The sequence below is a fragment of the Aythya ferina genome (genome assembly GCF_964211825.1).
Source record: "Aythya ferina genome assembly, chromosome: 23".
Classification (NCBI taxonomy): Eukaryota; Metazoa; Chordata; class Aves; order Anseriformes; family Anatidae; genus Aythya; species Aythya ferina.
Window position 1 is genome coordinate 2,707,977 of NC_140321.1, and position 15,099 is coordinate 2,723,075.

General features: G+C 45.2%; 1 protein-coding gene and 1 pseudogene across 3 annotated transcripts; both read right to left on the reverse strand.

The window, feature by feature from the left end:
* Positions 1-389: 389 nt before the first annotated feature.
* On the reverse strand, positions 390-9,807 carry LOC311423026 (gametocyte-specific factor 1-like). Of its 2 annotated transcripts, none has more exons than XM_084496621.1 (7): positions 9,654-9,807; positions 7,250-7,347; positions 4,732-4,858; positions 3,693-3,779; positions 3,172-3,232; positions 2,110-2,192; positions 390-1,013 (listed from the first exon to the last, which is right to left on the reverse strand). In XM_084496621.1, coding segments are annotated over exons 1-7 (480 nt in total). In that variant the 5' UTR covers positions 9,676-9,807; the 3' UTR covers positions 390-1,011. The 2 variants fall into 2 exon arrangements, with proteins under 2 accessions (XP_084352747.1, XP_084352746.1); XM_084496620.1 differs by having other exon boundaries at positions 2,110-2,198.
* Positions 9,808-14,438: 4,631 nt separating this feature from the next.
* LOC311423051 (feather keratin 1 pseudogene) lies at positions 14,439-14,753 on the reverse strand (annotated as a pseudogene). Its single transcript has one exon. The product of its transcript is annotated as a feather keratin 1 pseudogene (transcript).
* Positions 14,754-15,099: the final 346 nt, after the last annotated feature.

The window sequence follows — 15,099 nt, forward strand, 5'->3', positions numbered from 1 at the left end:
GGCAAACCCACTTCTCGCGGTCCCTATGCCCTGATTACTGAGGCCAGGGGATATTTTGGAGTTGCAGCCATGACCTTCCAGGCTGTTTGCTTGTGGCCCTTTCCAGAAAGGCAGGCCTACTGAAGAACAGTGCTCTCCTCACCCTGAGGAAGAACAGGGTCCTAGAATAACGTGATTCCTCAGAGCAAGTACACCCAAAGCTCACCTCCTCTACTGCAGTCAAGTCACAAACAATCGAAAGCTGACATTTGTCACAGCTTCATTCATTTAAAAGAACAAAAAATAAAAATAAAATGGAGATCTTACTTAGTAGCCATTTAGTTATTCAACAGAACAAGAACGTAACAAATAACTCCATTTGCCTTTTAGAAATATAACATGGGTCCAAGGCTATTCACAATCTTTTTATTGTAAATTGCCATTTTGAACAAGAACTTTGACAGAATCAAACTTTAAAATAATCTTAATTTTGCACATGCTTGTCAACATGCCTTATTTTACATTGGTAGTCATACAAATTGTAAGAATCCATTGTTTTGAGGAGCACTTTTCAAAATGCCAATGACATTAATTTCTTCCTAGAGAAATACCCTATGCTGCTTCTTAATTGTGTCTGTGTATTTAGACCTCATTTTGTACTTTCAGTCATTTTTAAGATGCAAATCTGCTTAATCCAAACATTTACACAGCCCTAGATGTATATGATAGTGATCTAAACTCTTTCCCAGACTCAGGAAAAAAACATTACATCAGTGCTCTCCAACAGGTTTTAAGTGTTAGTAAACTTTTCTTTAAACGGGAACTACAAAACCCGAATGGGAACTAGAAAAGTAACTAAGCTTACTGTTTAAATTTAACCCGTGTACATGCATATAGTATAGATTACATATTGTAAGGAATTCACAGAGGATTCCCCATTATTAGATGAATCAAACGAACTGAAGCACCATGCACCAACACGACAAAGCGAAGGCTTAAGGCTTGAAGCTGTAAAGGCATGATCACGATGCTTTCTAGAAAGAAGACAGAAGTACCTATAAATTACAATGTACTAGCAAACCAAAGCTATCTACTTTACATATCTGAAGTGGACAAACTCAGATGCTGAAAAGATAAACAGCAAAAAGTACATGCATAGGAAAATACTACGTTTGGCTGGTCAAGATGATCTTTATTAATCCTTATGCAGGGATGCAGTAGGAAGTCTCAGCCTCCCTAAAGGCTGGAGAAACTCCCACAATGTATTTTATGCTCTGCAGGCTGTAATAGGCCCTTAAATATGACTTCACTAACTACAGATGACTACAGGCTGACTACTAACTACCTAACCACAGGTTGCTATAGAGTAAGTTTTCTGTACTTCTACAGCACACAACCAAGAATTTTCCCAGGTATCCAGTAAACTTCCACAGAGATCATTTCAGACACCTTATAATCCAGCTGTTTTGCAGGTACATGGCATATGCTTATGATACGTGGTAGAAATTCCTGGAAATTACGCTGTGGTTCCTGACTTCTACTGAAATGGGACTACAAACATTTCTGTTACATCAAGGCCTGAATTCACACAAAGCTGTAGTTTATGGAGGGCATTTCTACATCCCCCAGGATAACTTCATCCCTTCATTTATAGCTAGCACCAAACATTATTGTTGTAAGTACACAACTCTGAGCGGGCCTCTTTTGCAAACGCACATGCCTGTTTTAAAGCAACAATCTAAGGTACAAGATTTCAGTGGTACTTGCAATCCCCCCCTGCTGTTGTTTCCTATTATTTCTCCTCCTGTCCTCTCCTTGAACTTCTGACGTCTATGAAGTGTACAGAAGTTGTTTCATGTGCCAAGGACATTATATTTGCCACAATTTCTCAGAAGACTGGTCTGCTAATCAGTGTATACCTCAAAGAGGTTGAGAAGCACAGCTTGGAGCTCTGAAAAGGAACTCAGTCTATTAGATTCCTTAGGAAGCTGCTTTCCAGGAGGACCATGTTATACAGTTCCTCTCCTGTCCATTCAGTCGTTGCCGTAAGGCACTGCTCCAGCTAGAAGTTTCAGTAACTGTCACTATCTACAGAAGTTTTGGCATCAAAACCACATGTACACTACTTACAGCCTTTCCATGATACAGCATACGGGAAGGACTCAGGCGCACGTACACTTGAAGGTAGGTAATTCTTTTGTCCAAAGGTGGTACTGGAACTGAAAGACTACAGTCACTTCTCATGACAAAAGCACTTGATTAAGTTTATGCACTTTACTATATCATGAAGCAGAGTGTGGACACAAGGAGATGGTACTTTGCTGCCTGGCAATGGTGACATTTACAATAAGTACATGTGCTCTAAACACTATAAAGTGTTTCAGAAAGCATAACAAATGAAGCCAGATAGCACTGTTGACACCCCTTACAGAAGGAAGACTATCTTTTGAGCCCATACAAAACTGTAGAGCAGTCAGCTGCAAGACTACTTCTACATATGGGCTTAAACAAACCTTAAAACATGCTTTAGCAACCCTGGTGCTGCCACCACACCTCATGTATAGCCTGCAATAACAGTCTACTGTTGAATCACTGAAGCCAGGCAATTCAGCTCCATCAAATTCACAGCTCCTACTATACTCCTCCTTCCCCACTTGTCCCTTGTAAAATGTAATCACAGTTTGGGGATTTTTGCTAACACAGGGCCCTACTGCCAGTGAATCTCTCAAGAAAAAAGTGACAGGAGGTCACAATGGACTACTAGCTAATTATTAGTTTCACAGGAGGTAGCTCTCTCAAAAGGCTCCAGAGGGAAGTATCTGGCCACATTTCCTAAGCCAGCATAATGGCTGAGCACCTCTCACATAGCGGCTCAGCACCTCCCTTCCCTGCACACTGGCCAGAATTGCAGCAGAAACTGAACACTGCACAGCAGCAGGGAGAGCACTCTGCCACAGACATAAGAGAGCACAGAATAACTGAATTCTTGCAGCCCAAGGGTCTCCTTCTCTTTTAAGGGCGAGTCATGAGAAAGCAAGTAACAATGAATCAGCACCATAAAAACATTCACTGTTAGTGTACAGTTCCTGGGAGGAGGGAAACATCAGCAAAGCCAACCATCAAGGCTGGGCTGGGAGAAGGCTAGAATATTCCTTTATACCTGTGGTAAGGTATCAAACTTGCACTCTCTACCTGTTTATGCCAGAATTGGTCATGCCCCAAAGAAAAGGGGAATTTGGCTGCTCCAACAACTCTGCAAAAGGAAACAAATGACATGGCTCAAAACTAAGAAACACCAGCAAAGATAAACAAAGATCAGGAGTGTCTTTGTCATTATTTCTACGTGTTCAAGAGCAAATAGAAATTGATCCTGATGAATGTGTCTGCTTCACTGTCATTTACCTAAGGAATGTAGAAGTTACCATGCTTCTGATTTCATCATTGCATAGGAAGTATAACAGCTTTTATGTAAAGGAGCAGATGTTTTGAAATATATTTCCATACCAATTACAGCAGGCATGTTGAATAATTCTTCATGTCCAGAAAAGCCTGCTAAGCCGGGCTATGCGTACTTTCAGGAAAGAACATAAGCAGGGTGTCCTACATATGAGACCTAAATGAATGGCATCTCTGGACTCACACTACCCTAAGTGGAATTGTAAGACAGGACCAGAGAGAAGTCAGCAGTGTTGCAGAAGGGGGAAGTTCCTTACCAGTTTCCCAGTCTTCATCACATGGAGGCGCCTGCCAAGTGCTCACAGCATTCACCTGCTCTCTCTGGAAGCCAGAAGACTGGTTCACTTCAGGATGACAGAAAAATCAGTGATTGTAGTTTGTCCTGCTTCAGAAGCGTTAAGTACTTTGGATCAAGTTGTAAAACAGTTTTTTGCTTTAGAGGAATGCCCCCCCCCACAATGTAAACTGGTTAGGTACACACAGGAGCCAAGCATAGATCAGAAATCAAGCAACCATAAATAACTTTTTCAGTGAACAGCAAATGACTCTGTCCCCTGGGACCTGGCAAAGGAACGCTCAAGTGGAGAGGAAGCCTGCTAACACAAATGGAAGCATGACCGCTAGCATCAGTGCAACTCAACAGAAGATGGAAAGCCACCAGCTCTGTAGTGTGGCAATAGCTTTAGAGACAATGAGGAGAACTAAAGAGACACTACATAGCACAGGATGCTTTTCTAAATAATTTGGGGGTTTTGTCTCACTGGGCAGGAGACAGGAATCTTAGTTTTGCAGACTATTGCAGACAAAGCGAGTTCAGCAGCAGAGAAGTCTGCAAAAGGAGCTGACCAATCTCTCATCAGGAGTGAGCTATTCAGGTTTCCCCAGCAGCAGGGATTTTCATAGCTTAGACACCTATTTGACTTTTCACACGGCACCAGTGGTCAAGCCTCAATGAAGGGAGATCATCTCTGTGAAAAGAAGATCTTGTCTTTCTGGTCATTAAAGCATCAGATCTCCTGCTGGAGGCATTTCAATATGCACTGGCTTGGGTACAACCTTTTTATTCAAAAATCCTGGGAATAAAATATGTGCAAAGGCTATCAGGAGCATCTAATGAGCCTACTCAATAAACCAAAGCAATCAGGACTCAAGTTTTTGAAGGCTGTTGTGTCACACAAAACTATAGACAATAATTTGACTCCCACTTTTTCGGTTATAATGGGAGCTATCCTGACAAACAGGGGACCTCAGTCCCTAGGGTGCAGTTGCATCTTAGAGCACAGGTGGTTCTCTTACCTATATCTTGCTCAATGAACCCTTTGTCATTGCATTTCGATATGTGATCACTGAGGTCAGCTTGAGGAACAAGATGGCGAGCATTGAAGGGGCACGTGGCCAATTCCTTCGCAACATGAGGGTAGCTCTAGAGAAGAGAAAACCAAAATCACGTGCCATGCTTCTCAAGTTCATTTTTCCTTATGTTTTTTTACAGGATTAACAAGAGATATTTGTGATATTGCTTTAAAAGACAAAGCAAGGAATGGCAAAATACTGCTCAGACACTACAATTGCAAAGCGAAACTATGAAACTGACTGTTCTTTGAAACCAAGTTCACTAAAAAATTACTCAGCTCAGGGGTGGCTCAAATGAAACATACCCTCAGCTAACCTCCCTGCTGCAACACTGGCAATATAGCTACATGGTGTAAAGCACATATGAAGCTATTTTAAAAACAATAGAGGACAGATGGTAGGCAAATCTAAACTATGCAGGTATTTTTACACAGGCAGGCACAAAGACAGAGAAATTCTTTAACCCTTTCAGAACAGCTAGGGAGCTGGAAGCATTCCACCCGCAAACTTTGGTGCTTCTTCACATAGACACTGGTTCTACTCACAGTGCTCAGCAATTACTATGATAAATTAGTTCACCCCCTGCTTTATTGGGAAAAAAAATCACAACTTTGCCACTGTCCCAGTACCTGCCTGGCTTTGACTGGCACAACTCCGCTTGTCAGGGATTACATTTGCACCCAAGACAGATATAGAAGCAAGAGTGCCTGGTACAGATGCTGCTTGAGGCAGTGAGCCCTCTACTACCAGTGATGCACAGCTGCAGTGCAGGCTCCAAGGCACCTGTCATTACCTACACCTATGAAGCTGTAGACACAGTTCTGGCCTTAACAGGTCTGTACAGCTAGGTTGCTGTGTCCTCACATGTCCATTAATTGCTTCAACCAGCTTCAGCAAGCTGCTCTGGCAGGATCAATGTAAATTCTGCAAATTACTTACAGACACCAACTGTATCTGTGTATTGGGTTTGTGTGTTCAGGTTCGGGGGGGGGTGGGGGGGGAGGAGGGCAGGAGTGGCCTCTGATAGAGGTCAGGAGCTGCCCCGTGCTGGTTCTGGGAAAAAGCTCAAAGAGGAAGGAGCGGCAGAGAAAAAAACATTTTGAACTGACTGCAGCCCCAGTCCCCTGCGCCTGCTGGGGAGAGAAGGGAAGAGGCAGAAGAACTGAGACTGGAGTTGAGGTTGGGAAGAAGGGTGCTAGAAAGAAGGTGTTTTTAATTTTGTTTTCAGTCCTCACTGTCCTACTCTGTTATTAATTGGCAATAAATTAATCTTCCCCAAGCAAAGTCTGTTTTGCCTATGATGGTAAATGGTGAGTGATTTCCCTGTCCTTATCTCAACCCACATTTTTTTCTCCCTCTGTTCTGCTGAAGAGGTGGAATGAGAGAGTGGCTTGGTGGGCACCTGGTGACCAGGCAACTTTAACCCATCAATGTGACAGGTGATCATTATTATAACTCAACCCTCCAATTAGGAAATCTTGCAAAAACTGACTGGTTAACAGTTATGCAATGCAAGGACAAAAACAATAAGGTTAACATTTACTTGCTGATATTGTTCACCTGGCTCACACGCACATTCTTGCCAAAATTTGCAGGGAGTGAACAAGGAAAATTCTCTTGAGTACTACAAAAATAGATGTACTTGCTGCTCTGCCCACCACCTTCACTTGTTACTTAATATTTTTTAAACCACTAGTTTCACCAAAATTAATTGTTTGTAAGTACTGTTATCAGTGCATACACCCTCCAGCTGCATCTTTACTGAAAGGCACAGCACTGCTACACTATTTTGAAAAACATACTGGTAAGCTGACAGAGGAACAATTGGTTTTTAGGAAGTCTCAGCAAAAACCCAAAGCTTGGTCAGTCACCTGCATGCGACAGTTTAAAAAACAGACCTTAAGGATACAGAGGAGAACTGAGGTTGGAATGCTTCCAATTAGATGATTTGTATTCAAATTCTGGATGAAAGATTGAGGTAAAAAAATCCACCTCTCCCATGTGTGCTGAATACAGGATGTGCAGTTTCTGCCACTAAATACTTATTAGCAACATTAAAAAAAAAAAAAAAAAAAGCAGCTATGCATTTCTGTCACTTAAAGAACAAATTACAACATCAAACCATTTCTACTCTGACTAGCCAGAGGTGGTACATATCACTCAGGCTGAGTTCTCTTCAGCTTAAAGTAGAAAAGTTTATCTCATCTCCACGTGAGGTGCTTGAAGAGACTGAGATTTCATCCTTGACCTAACCATGAAGAGCCACACGAGTCTTAGGTGAGCTAACGTGTCCTTGAACCTGTTACTACACAGGTCATAAAAACATATGAAATAAAGGATAAATGGGGCTATTTGTCAGGAACTTACTCAAGCCAGTCAGAAAACAGTATGAGAATATGCACATTGTATTTACAGACGCGCACAACCCCCATTCAGTGCCTTGTTTGGCTGTTCAGCTTACCTTCTTGCACTTCACAAGGTGATACGGAAACCTACAGGCTCTGATTTGATGGTGCTTATTATACGGACATTGTATCAATCTCTCTGGATCCAAAACATCTAGAATGGAAGAATTGGGGCAGGGGAGGGGAACTAGTTAGAAAGACAAGATCAAACATCACTAACACAGTGAAGTGGAACAAACGCACCACCACAAAAGGGCTGTGATTTTAGGAAGTTAAACCAGTTGTTTTTACTTTGAAACCCATCATTGAGGCAGGAGCCTGCTTTACATAACCAAACAAATTCACTTTGAAGTTTGAGCTGACACAGACATTAGTCAAAATAGACAGAGAATAGTAAGTAGCACTGCATAATAACACTTTAAGGTAGCATATTAACTAGATCACCACAGTTACTCAAAATGAATGAGGAGAGTAGTACTTTTCGAACTATTTTGGATGAGAATCACTGGGGTGATGATACATCCACCAGGGCCCTCGAGAGCTTTATCACTGTGAACCAAGTCTTTTCTGATCATCAGCTAGTTTTGCTGGAGGAAAGATGCCAGCCAATTTAACTTAATTTCTGAGGAAACAGCATGCCTAACATGGTTTATGTAATTTAAGTGAAGTTTCTCCCAAGTCATGCAATTATTTAGGAGCTAAGGAGTTATTAAAACACCTAAGAAGCCAGGCAATTAACAGGGAAGCAGTATGAATGTGTACATCTGTGATATATAATCACTTTCATATTCTCAGTGAGGAAAAAGAATGGCAGCCAGAAAGAGGTATAGGGGACCACTGCTACCTGCAGATCTCTCTGTTGTGTACTCACCAGGGAGCGAGACCAGGCTTCTTTCATCATTTCTTCCCTGCTGGTCTTTTTCCCAGGCTTTTAATGCATTTTTTTTTTTTTTTAAGCTGCTTTGTAATCAAATCTTAAACACAGGCTGCAGTTTGTTTAGCCTCTCCCCTGCTATCACAACCACTTCTTCGCTTCTTCGTGTCCAAAGAAGGGCAACGAAGCTGGTGAAGGGTCTGAAGAACAAGCCTTATGAGGAACACCTGAGGAAATTGTGGTTGTTTAGCTTGTAGAAAAGAAGGCTTAGGGAAGACCTTATTGTACTTTACCGTTACCTTAAAGGAGGTTGTAATGAGGTGGGGATCAGGCTCTTCTCCTAAGCACTAAGTGATAAGACAAGGGGAAATTGCCTCAAGTTGCACCAGGGGAGGCTCAGGTTTTTTTATTTATTTTTGTTGTTGTTGTTGTTGTTTTTTCTTGGAGAAATTCCTTCACTGAAAGGGATGTGCAGCTTTGAAACACACTGGCCAGGGAAGTGGTTGAGATCCCTGGAAGTCTTCAAGCAATGTGTTGACGTGGGACTTCGTAGCATGGTTTAGGGGTGAACGTGTCAGTACCAGGTTAAAGGTTGGACTAGATGATCTTAGAGGCCTTTTCTAACCTGAATGATTCCATGATTATACATAAATTGGTGCTCAGTTGTCTCAACAGCCAGTGCAGGGAGCTATCTTGGCCCACAGGCTGGCAGCTAGTTAAGGTGCAGTTCCTCAAGTCACACTGAGCTGAGTTCATGTTCTAAGCCACTAGGAATGCTGTACATAATCCTTCTTTCCATCCCAGCTGCACTACACTGCCACTGCCAGCTTTGCTACTTGTGAGCACCTCTCACCTCCATTAGCCAGTCTAGGCCATTACAACAGCTGAAAACCAAAGACTTCTTCATTATTACGATGGATTAACTAGCTTTCTACTGTTTCAGCTGTCCCTGTAATAGCAATTTGAAGTGGCTTCTCTCTCTAAACTGTCTCAACAGATGGAAAAAACTACGTGGCCAGTACAAGGAAGAAGGCAAGAATGAGTACCTGATGGAGAGGAAAGGGAGCCCTTAGTGCTACACAAAGCAGCAAAAGCAGAAGCGCCAGGAGCTGGCTTGATCAGGTCAACAGATGCAGTAATCAGGCAAAATGCTGCAGCGAGCAAGGCCTCTGGAGCACCAAAGCAACATCAACACGCAGGTGAGATCCCCAGCCCTTAGCAGTACAGCTCGCAAAATCAACCCCCAAACAATTCCACCGCCACCAGAAATCACCTGAAAAACCTCCAGGCAGGCACAACTCCTGCACCAGAGGCAGCGGCTCCATTTGAACGCTGCCCAAGGGCCAGACCCCACCCATGCCCCATCCAGTAACCACAAGCAGCACAGACCTAGGTGAGACGCCCAGCTCACCGCTTCCTTCACGGCTCAGTCACAGAGACAGCACCAGACCCACCGCCTGCAACACCCCCCCCAGCCACCTCCCCCCCACGCTGTATCTGCTTCGTGACGGCAAAGACGATCCGGGAGGGAAACACACAGAGAGGGGAGCGAAGCCACCTCCGCCTTCCAGCCGCCCGAGGCTCACCGAAGTCATCCTCCACCTCCATGTCGGGCAGAGGCTTCAGGGCCGGGAGGGTCCTCGGCGCCGTGCCACGGGCGGGGGCCGCGTGCAGCGCCTGCCCCTGGCGCCTGCGCGGCTGCCTCCTAGCAACCACCCCTGCCCCGCGCGGGGCCCCACCCGCCGTGGGGCAGTTGCCGGGGCAACGCCTTGTCCTTGTTCTCCGGCGGGCGCCATTTTCTCCAAGCCTGGCCGTGCTGGAGAGCCCGGCGCCCCCCCCCCACCCCGAGCTCCCACCGCCCTCCCTGCTCCCAGTGCTTCACGTAATGTCCCCGGGGTGTCCTTCTCGCCATCGGTGCCCGAAACGGGTCCAAAAACTCGGAAGGAGAGCGTGGCCCCGCTCTGAGAACCTTGTAGGAGGCTTGTGCTGAGATGGAGCTGGAAGATGGGTGAGGGCACAGCAAAGCTGTGTGGTGTGCAGCCCTGGTGGGTAGCTGATCCACTGGGCCATTTCCTGCTGTTTTGAAGCAAGCTGAGTTGGTCATCCCACTTGATTTCAGCCCTCCGCTGGTTTCCTGTCTCAAAGGCTCTGAGGAAAAAGGCAGCTTTGAACAAAAGCTGTGTTTCACCTGCTCTTGGACACGTGCAGTGTGGGAGGAAAGAAACCTCGTGTTTTACTCTGCGTCCCCTCCCCACATTGCTGGGTTCAAAACCAATCACTTTTGCTAAATGATTACCTCATTTTGCAACTAAAATATAAGTGTTGAGTAGACATGAGATGAATGGAGAGATACTTTTTCTAAGCAGATGGCTGGTATTGCAGGGGCCTGGGTTCTGCAAACACATTTTTAACCGTAAAACAGCTCAGCATAGGCTAATCCTGAGTTTCCATAGGAAACTGATAGGATCACCAGGATTACAAACACTTCCGATTTTATGTTGCCCAAGGGTTTATACACAGGTATAACCCTTTTTATCCCAATTTACAGAACATTCTTGAGTCAGGGAATAATTGAAAAGTGACTTGGATGCCTGTCCTGTGCTGTGTGTTAGGCTGCAGAACCTGAAGCAACCATTGCTGATACAATAATGAGCTGTGCTTCCGTCTCAAAGCAACTGAGCAAATAGGCAGGAAAATGTCTCTTCGTGGTCACAGGTCACTCAGTTACAGAACATGTGAGACTTCTGCAAAACTTACCCTAAGCAGCAACATGCCTTGCCTCGTCCCCTTCATGTTTTCACATTTAAAGTAGACCTTTGGCCTGAGCACTGCAGTTCCAGTCTGGGAGCTAGCAGTTGGTTCCTACCTTCATCCTCAGGCATGTGGCTCTTCTTTGACACTCAGGTCTGGTATTTAAAATAGAATTCAGTTGGAAGGTACCTTCAGATCATCTAGTTCAACTGCCTGACCATATCATGGCTTAACAAAAGATAAAGCGTATTTTTGAATGGCATTATCCAGATGCCTCTGGAACATTGACAGGCATGGGAGCATCAACCACCTCCCTAGGAAGCCTCTTCCAGTGTTTGACCACCTTCATGGTAAAGAATTTTTTCGTGATACCTTGTCTTAACCTTCCCTTTTGCAGCTTTGTGCCATTTCCCTACATACTATCATTGGTTACCAAGGAGAAGAGATTGGCTTCTCCTTCTTCACTTCCCCTGAGGAAGTAGTAGAGAGCATTAAGGTCACCTCTTAGCCTTCTTCTCTCCAGACTAAACCGACCAAGTGTCTGCAGCCTCTCCTCATAGGATGTCTTCCAGCCCGTTTATCAGCATTGTTGCCCTCCTCTGGACACAGTCAAGTAACTATCTTAATATACTTTCTATCTTGTGGAGCCCAGAACCACACACAATATTGAAGGTAAGGCCATGCCAACACTGTGTCGAGTGGGAGAATCACCTCTTTGGACTGGCTGGCTATGCTGTGTTTAATGCAGCCCAAAATGCAGTTTGCCCTCTTGGCTTCCAGGGCACACTGTTGACACATTACTCTGTCCCAAGTATAGAGCCCAGACTTCAACTTTGTTGAACTTCCATGCCATTGCTGATTGTCCAGTGCTCCAACTTTTCTATCAATTTTCTACCTCTTCTCAGCGAGGTGGGGGAGAAAATTGGGAAACAAACAAACAAACAAACAAAAAACGTGGGTTGAAATAAAGACAGTTTAATTGGATGGAAAAGGAAGGGAAAATAATGATAAAAGAATGTACACAGCAAGTGATGAATAATGCAGTTGCTCACCACTTGCTAATCAATGCCAATCCAGACTGCAAGCAGCAGCACCTCTCCCACCCAACACCCCCCATTTTTATTTTTCAGCATGACATCATATAGTATGAAATACCCCTTTGGCCAGTTTGGGTCAGCTGTCCTAGTTGTGTCCTGTCACAGCTTCTTGTGCACCCCCCAGCCTCCTTCCTGGCAGGGCACCACCAGAAACTGAAATGTCCTTGACTCTGTAAGCAGTGCTTTGCAACAGTGTTGTGGTTTAACTGGCCAGCAGCTAAACACCACACAGCCTTTCGCTCACCATCCCCCCTCCCTCTCTGGGATGAAGGAGAGAAATGGGAAAGTGAAGCCCGTGAATTGAGATAAAGACAGTTTATTAAGACAGGAAAATAATAATAACAATAATATTAATAACAATAATGATGATAATAGAACTAATAATAATAACATGTACAAAACAAGTGATGCGCAATGCAATTGCTCACCACCCACTGACCAATGCCCAGCCTAACCCCGAGCAGTCCGGCACCCCCACCCTGGCTAGCCACCCCTACATATTGTTTAGCATGACCCCAGATGGTATGGAATAACCCCTTTGGCCAGTTTGGGTCAGCTGTCCTGGGTCTGTCCCCTCCCAGCTCCTGCTGCACTCCCAGCCTGCCTGTTGGCAGGACAGAGTGAGAAGCTGTAGCGTCCTTGGCTTGGTGTAAGCACTGCTCTGCAACAATTAAAACATCGGCGTGTTATCAGCACTCTTCTCATCCGAAGCCAAAACATAGCACCCTACCAGATTCTAGGAAGAAAATTAACTCTGTCCTAACTGAAACCAGGACAAACAACTAAAACATCAATGTGTTACCAATATTATTCTCATCCTAAATCCAAAACACAGCAGCATACCAGCTTCTTGGAAAAAAATGAACTCTATCTCTGCTGAAACTACGACACATAGAAGGAGATCAAAGTACCAACACAGGACTTTCCCTTCATGAACCCATGTTGTTTATGCCTGATAACAGCTTTGTTCTTTAAATGCCTTTTGGTAGCACCCAAGATAATCTCCATAACTTTTCCAGGGACTGAGGTTAGACCATCTGGTCAGTAGCTTCCTACATGCTCTCTTGTGCCCGTCTTGAAGATTGGTATAACATTTGCTAGCTTTCAGTCAGCAGGGACCTTCCCAGACTCCCAAGACCTTAGGCAAATTGAGAGGGGTTTTCCTTTGACCTTCTCTTGCTGTTGGCATACTTTAAATACACGTTTTTTGTTGTCTGTCTATGCTAGCCAGTGTCAATGTGAGTTGCTTGATTTGCACCTCTTCTTTTTTTCTTGAATAGATGAACAGAAGGAAAAGCACCTACTTGCTTGCTGACAGTGTATACCAACAAGCCTTGAAGTGTTGAGTAGCATGTGCTGCCCTCCAGACACAGGGATAGTGATGAGACTCTCCCAGACTCAGGGGTATGTGTAGCTGTGAGTTCAGACGAGTCATGAACACTGCCAGCTGCTTTGGCAAGGAAACTGAACCACGTGTCAGTTCTTTCTTAGACTGATTAGCACCCACACCACATCAGGCCTCACTCTAGTAGAGTACATATCTATATAGATGGAGTTGTCCAGCAAAACATCTTTTCCAAACCTGCTTTTGCTTCCAAGGGAATTGAAGATGTTTAGGGAGAAAGTTTGTTGTCCCTCAGCTACATAGCCAGCTGCTGATTAGGGCTCTGGGTGGTCCTACATCATCATACTCAGGAATGCCCTGAAGCAACTCTGCAGTTCCCCTTCCTCAGCTGCAATCCTCTATCTCATTTATCCTGCTAAATGAAAACACTGCTTTGGAGAGCTCCCAGACTCCACTTAGTCCACAAGTCTAACAGCACCAACTGGCTGTACTCCCCTGCCACTATTCTTGTAATTAGTGTCTTTCCAGAACCTTTCCTCAGGAAACCCTTGGCACTTGACGTAGATCTTAGTAGGTGGGCAACATGCACTATGAGCCCATTCATTCCCATTTCTACTGTTCTCTGGGGACATTTTCTGCATAAGAATACCTCCTGGCAAACACAGCAGCATCCAGAGGATAATAAACATACTTTCTTCCCCTTTACAAGTGTTTGCGGAGCTGTTGCCTTCAAGGGCCTCTGGCAGCTCTGGCTCCTCACAGGAGGCCAGCAGTCTAAACATCACTTCTGCAGGATGTGCATTGAGGACAAAATAGCATGACAGTACAAAGGAAGCAAAGCTTGGCCTTTGTGGCCAGAGGCTGATGGCAGGACTTCTGTACATCTCTTATGTGTGAATGAGAGTGCTTTTAAGGAGACACACTGCAAATTTTTGCACCCTGCCTGCCCTTTTGGAAAAAGGCAAAGGCTGCTATCTGCAAAAGTATTTACAGAAGACATAAGGGGAAAAGACTTCCTCCAGTCACCAGGTGTCTGGAATGACCATAAGGGAAAGGAAAACGCAGAGGCACAGAATAGGATGCAGCAGAATTTTAATAATCCAGAAGGAAACAAGGTCCCTCCAAGAGGAATCAGCAGTGCAAGAAGCATTGGGGAAGATGAGCGTCTGTCTTGGGCTTTAGCAGGGGAAGCACCTCCTGCCGCAGTAGCCGCTGCCCAAGCCGGAGAGGCCAAAGCCCCCGGAGGAGATGGGCACTCCCTGAGAGCTGAGGATGCTGCCAACGGCAGCGGAGGTGGAGGATCCCACGGCGGTGTTCTGCGGGAAGGAGCTGAGGATGGGGCCGGGCAGGGTCACCACCACGGGAGAGGGCTGGATGAAGACGTTGGAGTCCTGGCACTGCCTGACACAGGGCTCATTGCAGCTGTTGGCCAGTGGAGTTGGGCCACAGGGTCCGCATGGCAGGCACGGCAGGCACTGGTTGTAGCAGGACATGTTTCGGGGCAGGAGGTGTACCTGGTAAGAGAGAGGGCCCAGAGGAGAATGGTGGTGAGAGAGGAACAGTCTGCCAGCCCGCCACAGGAAAGCCATAGCAAATGGTGTTTTGTGACCTGTCAGCTGTGTAAGGAGCCCCATGGGCTTAACTTTGGACACAAGAGCTCGGCCAGGACTGTCCATTCTGATGAAGCTCCCCACCTAGCCCATAGCCGCGGAGAAATTCAGCCAAGCTGCAGGTTCTCTCCATGACACGTGTGCTGCTCTTTTCCCTCTCCCATGACTAGCACTCCCAAGATCCAGGAGAATATGAAGAGGCAGGCATGTTTAAGAAATCCCCAGGGAA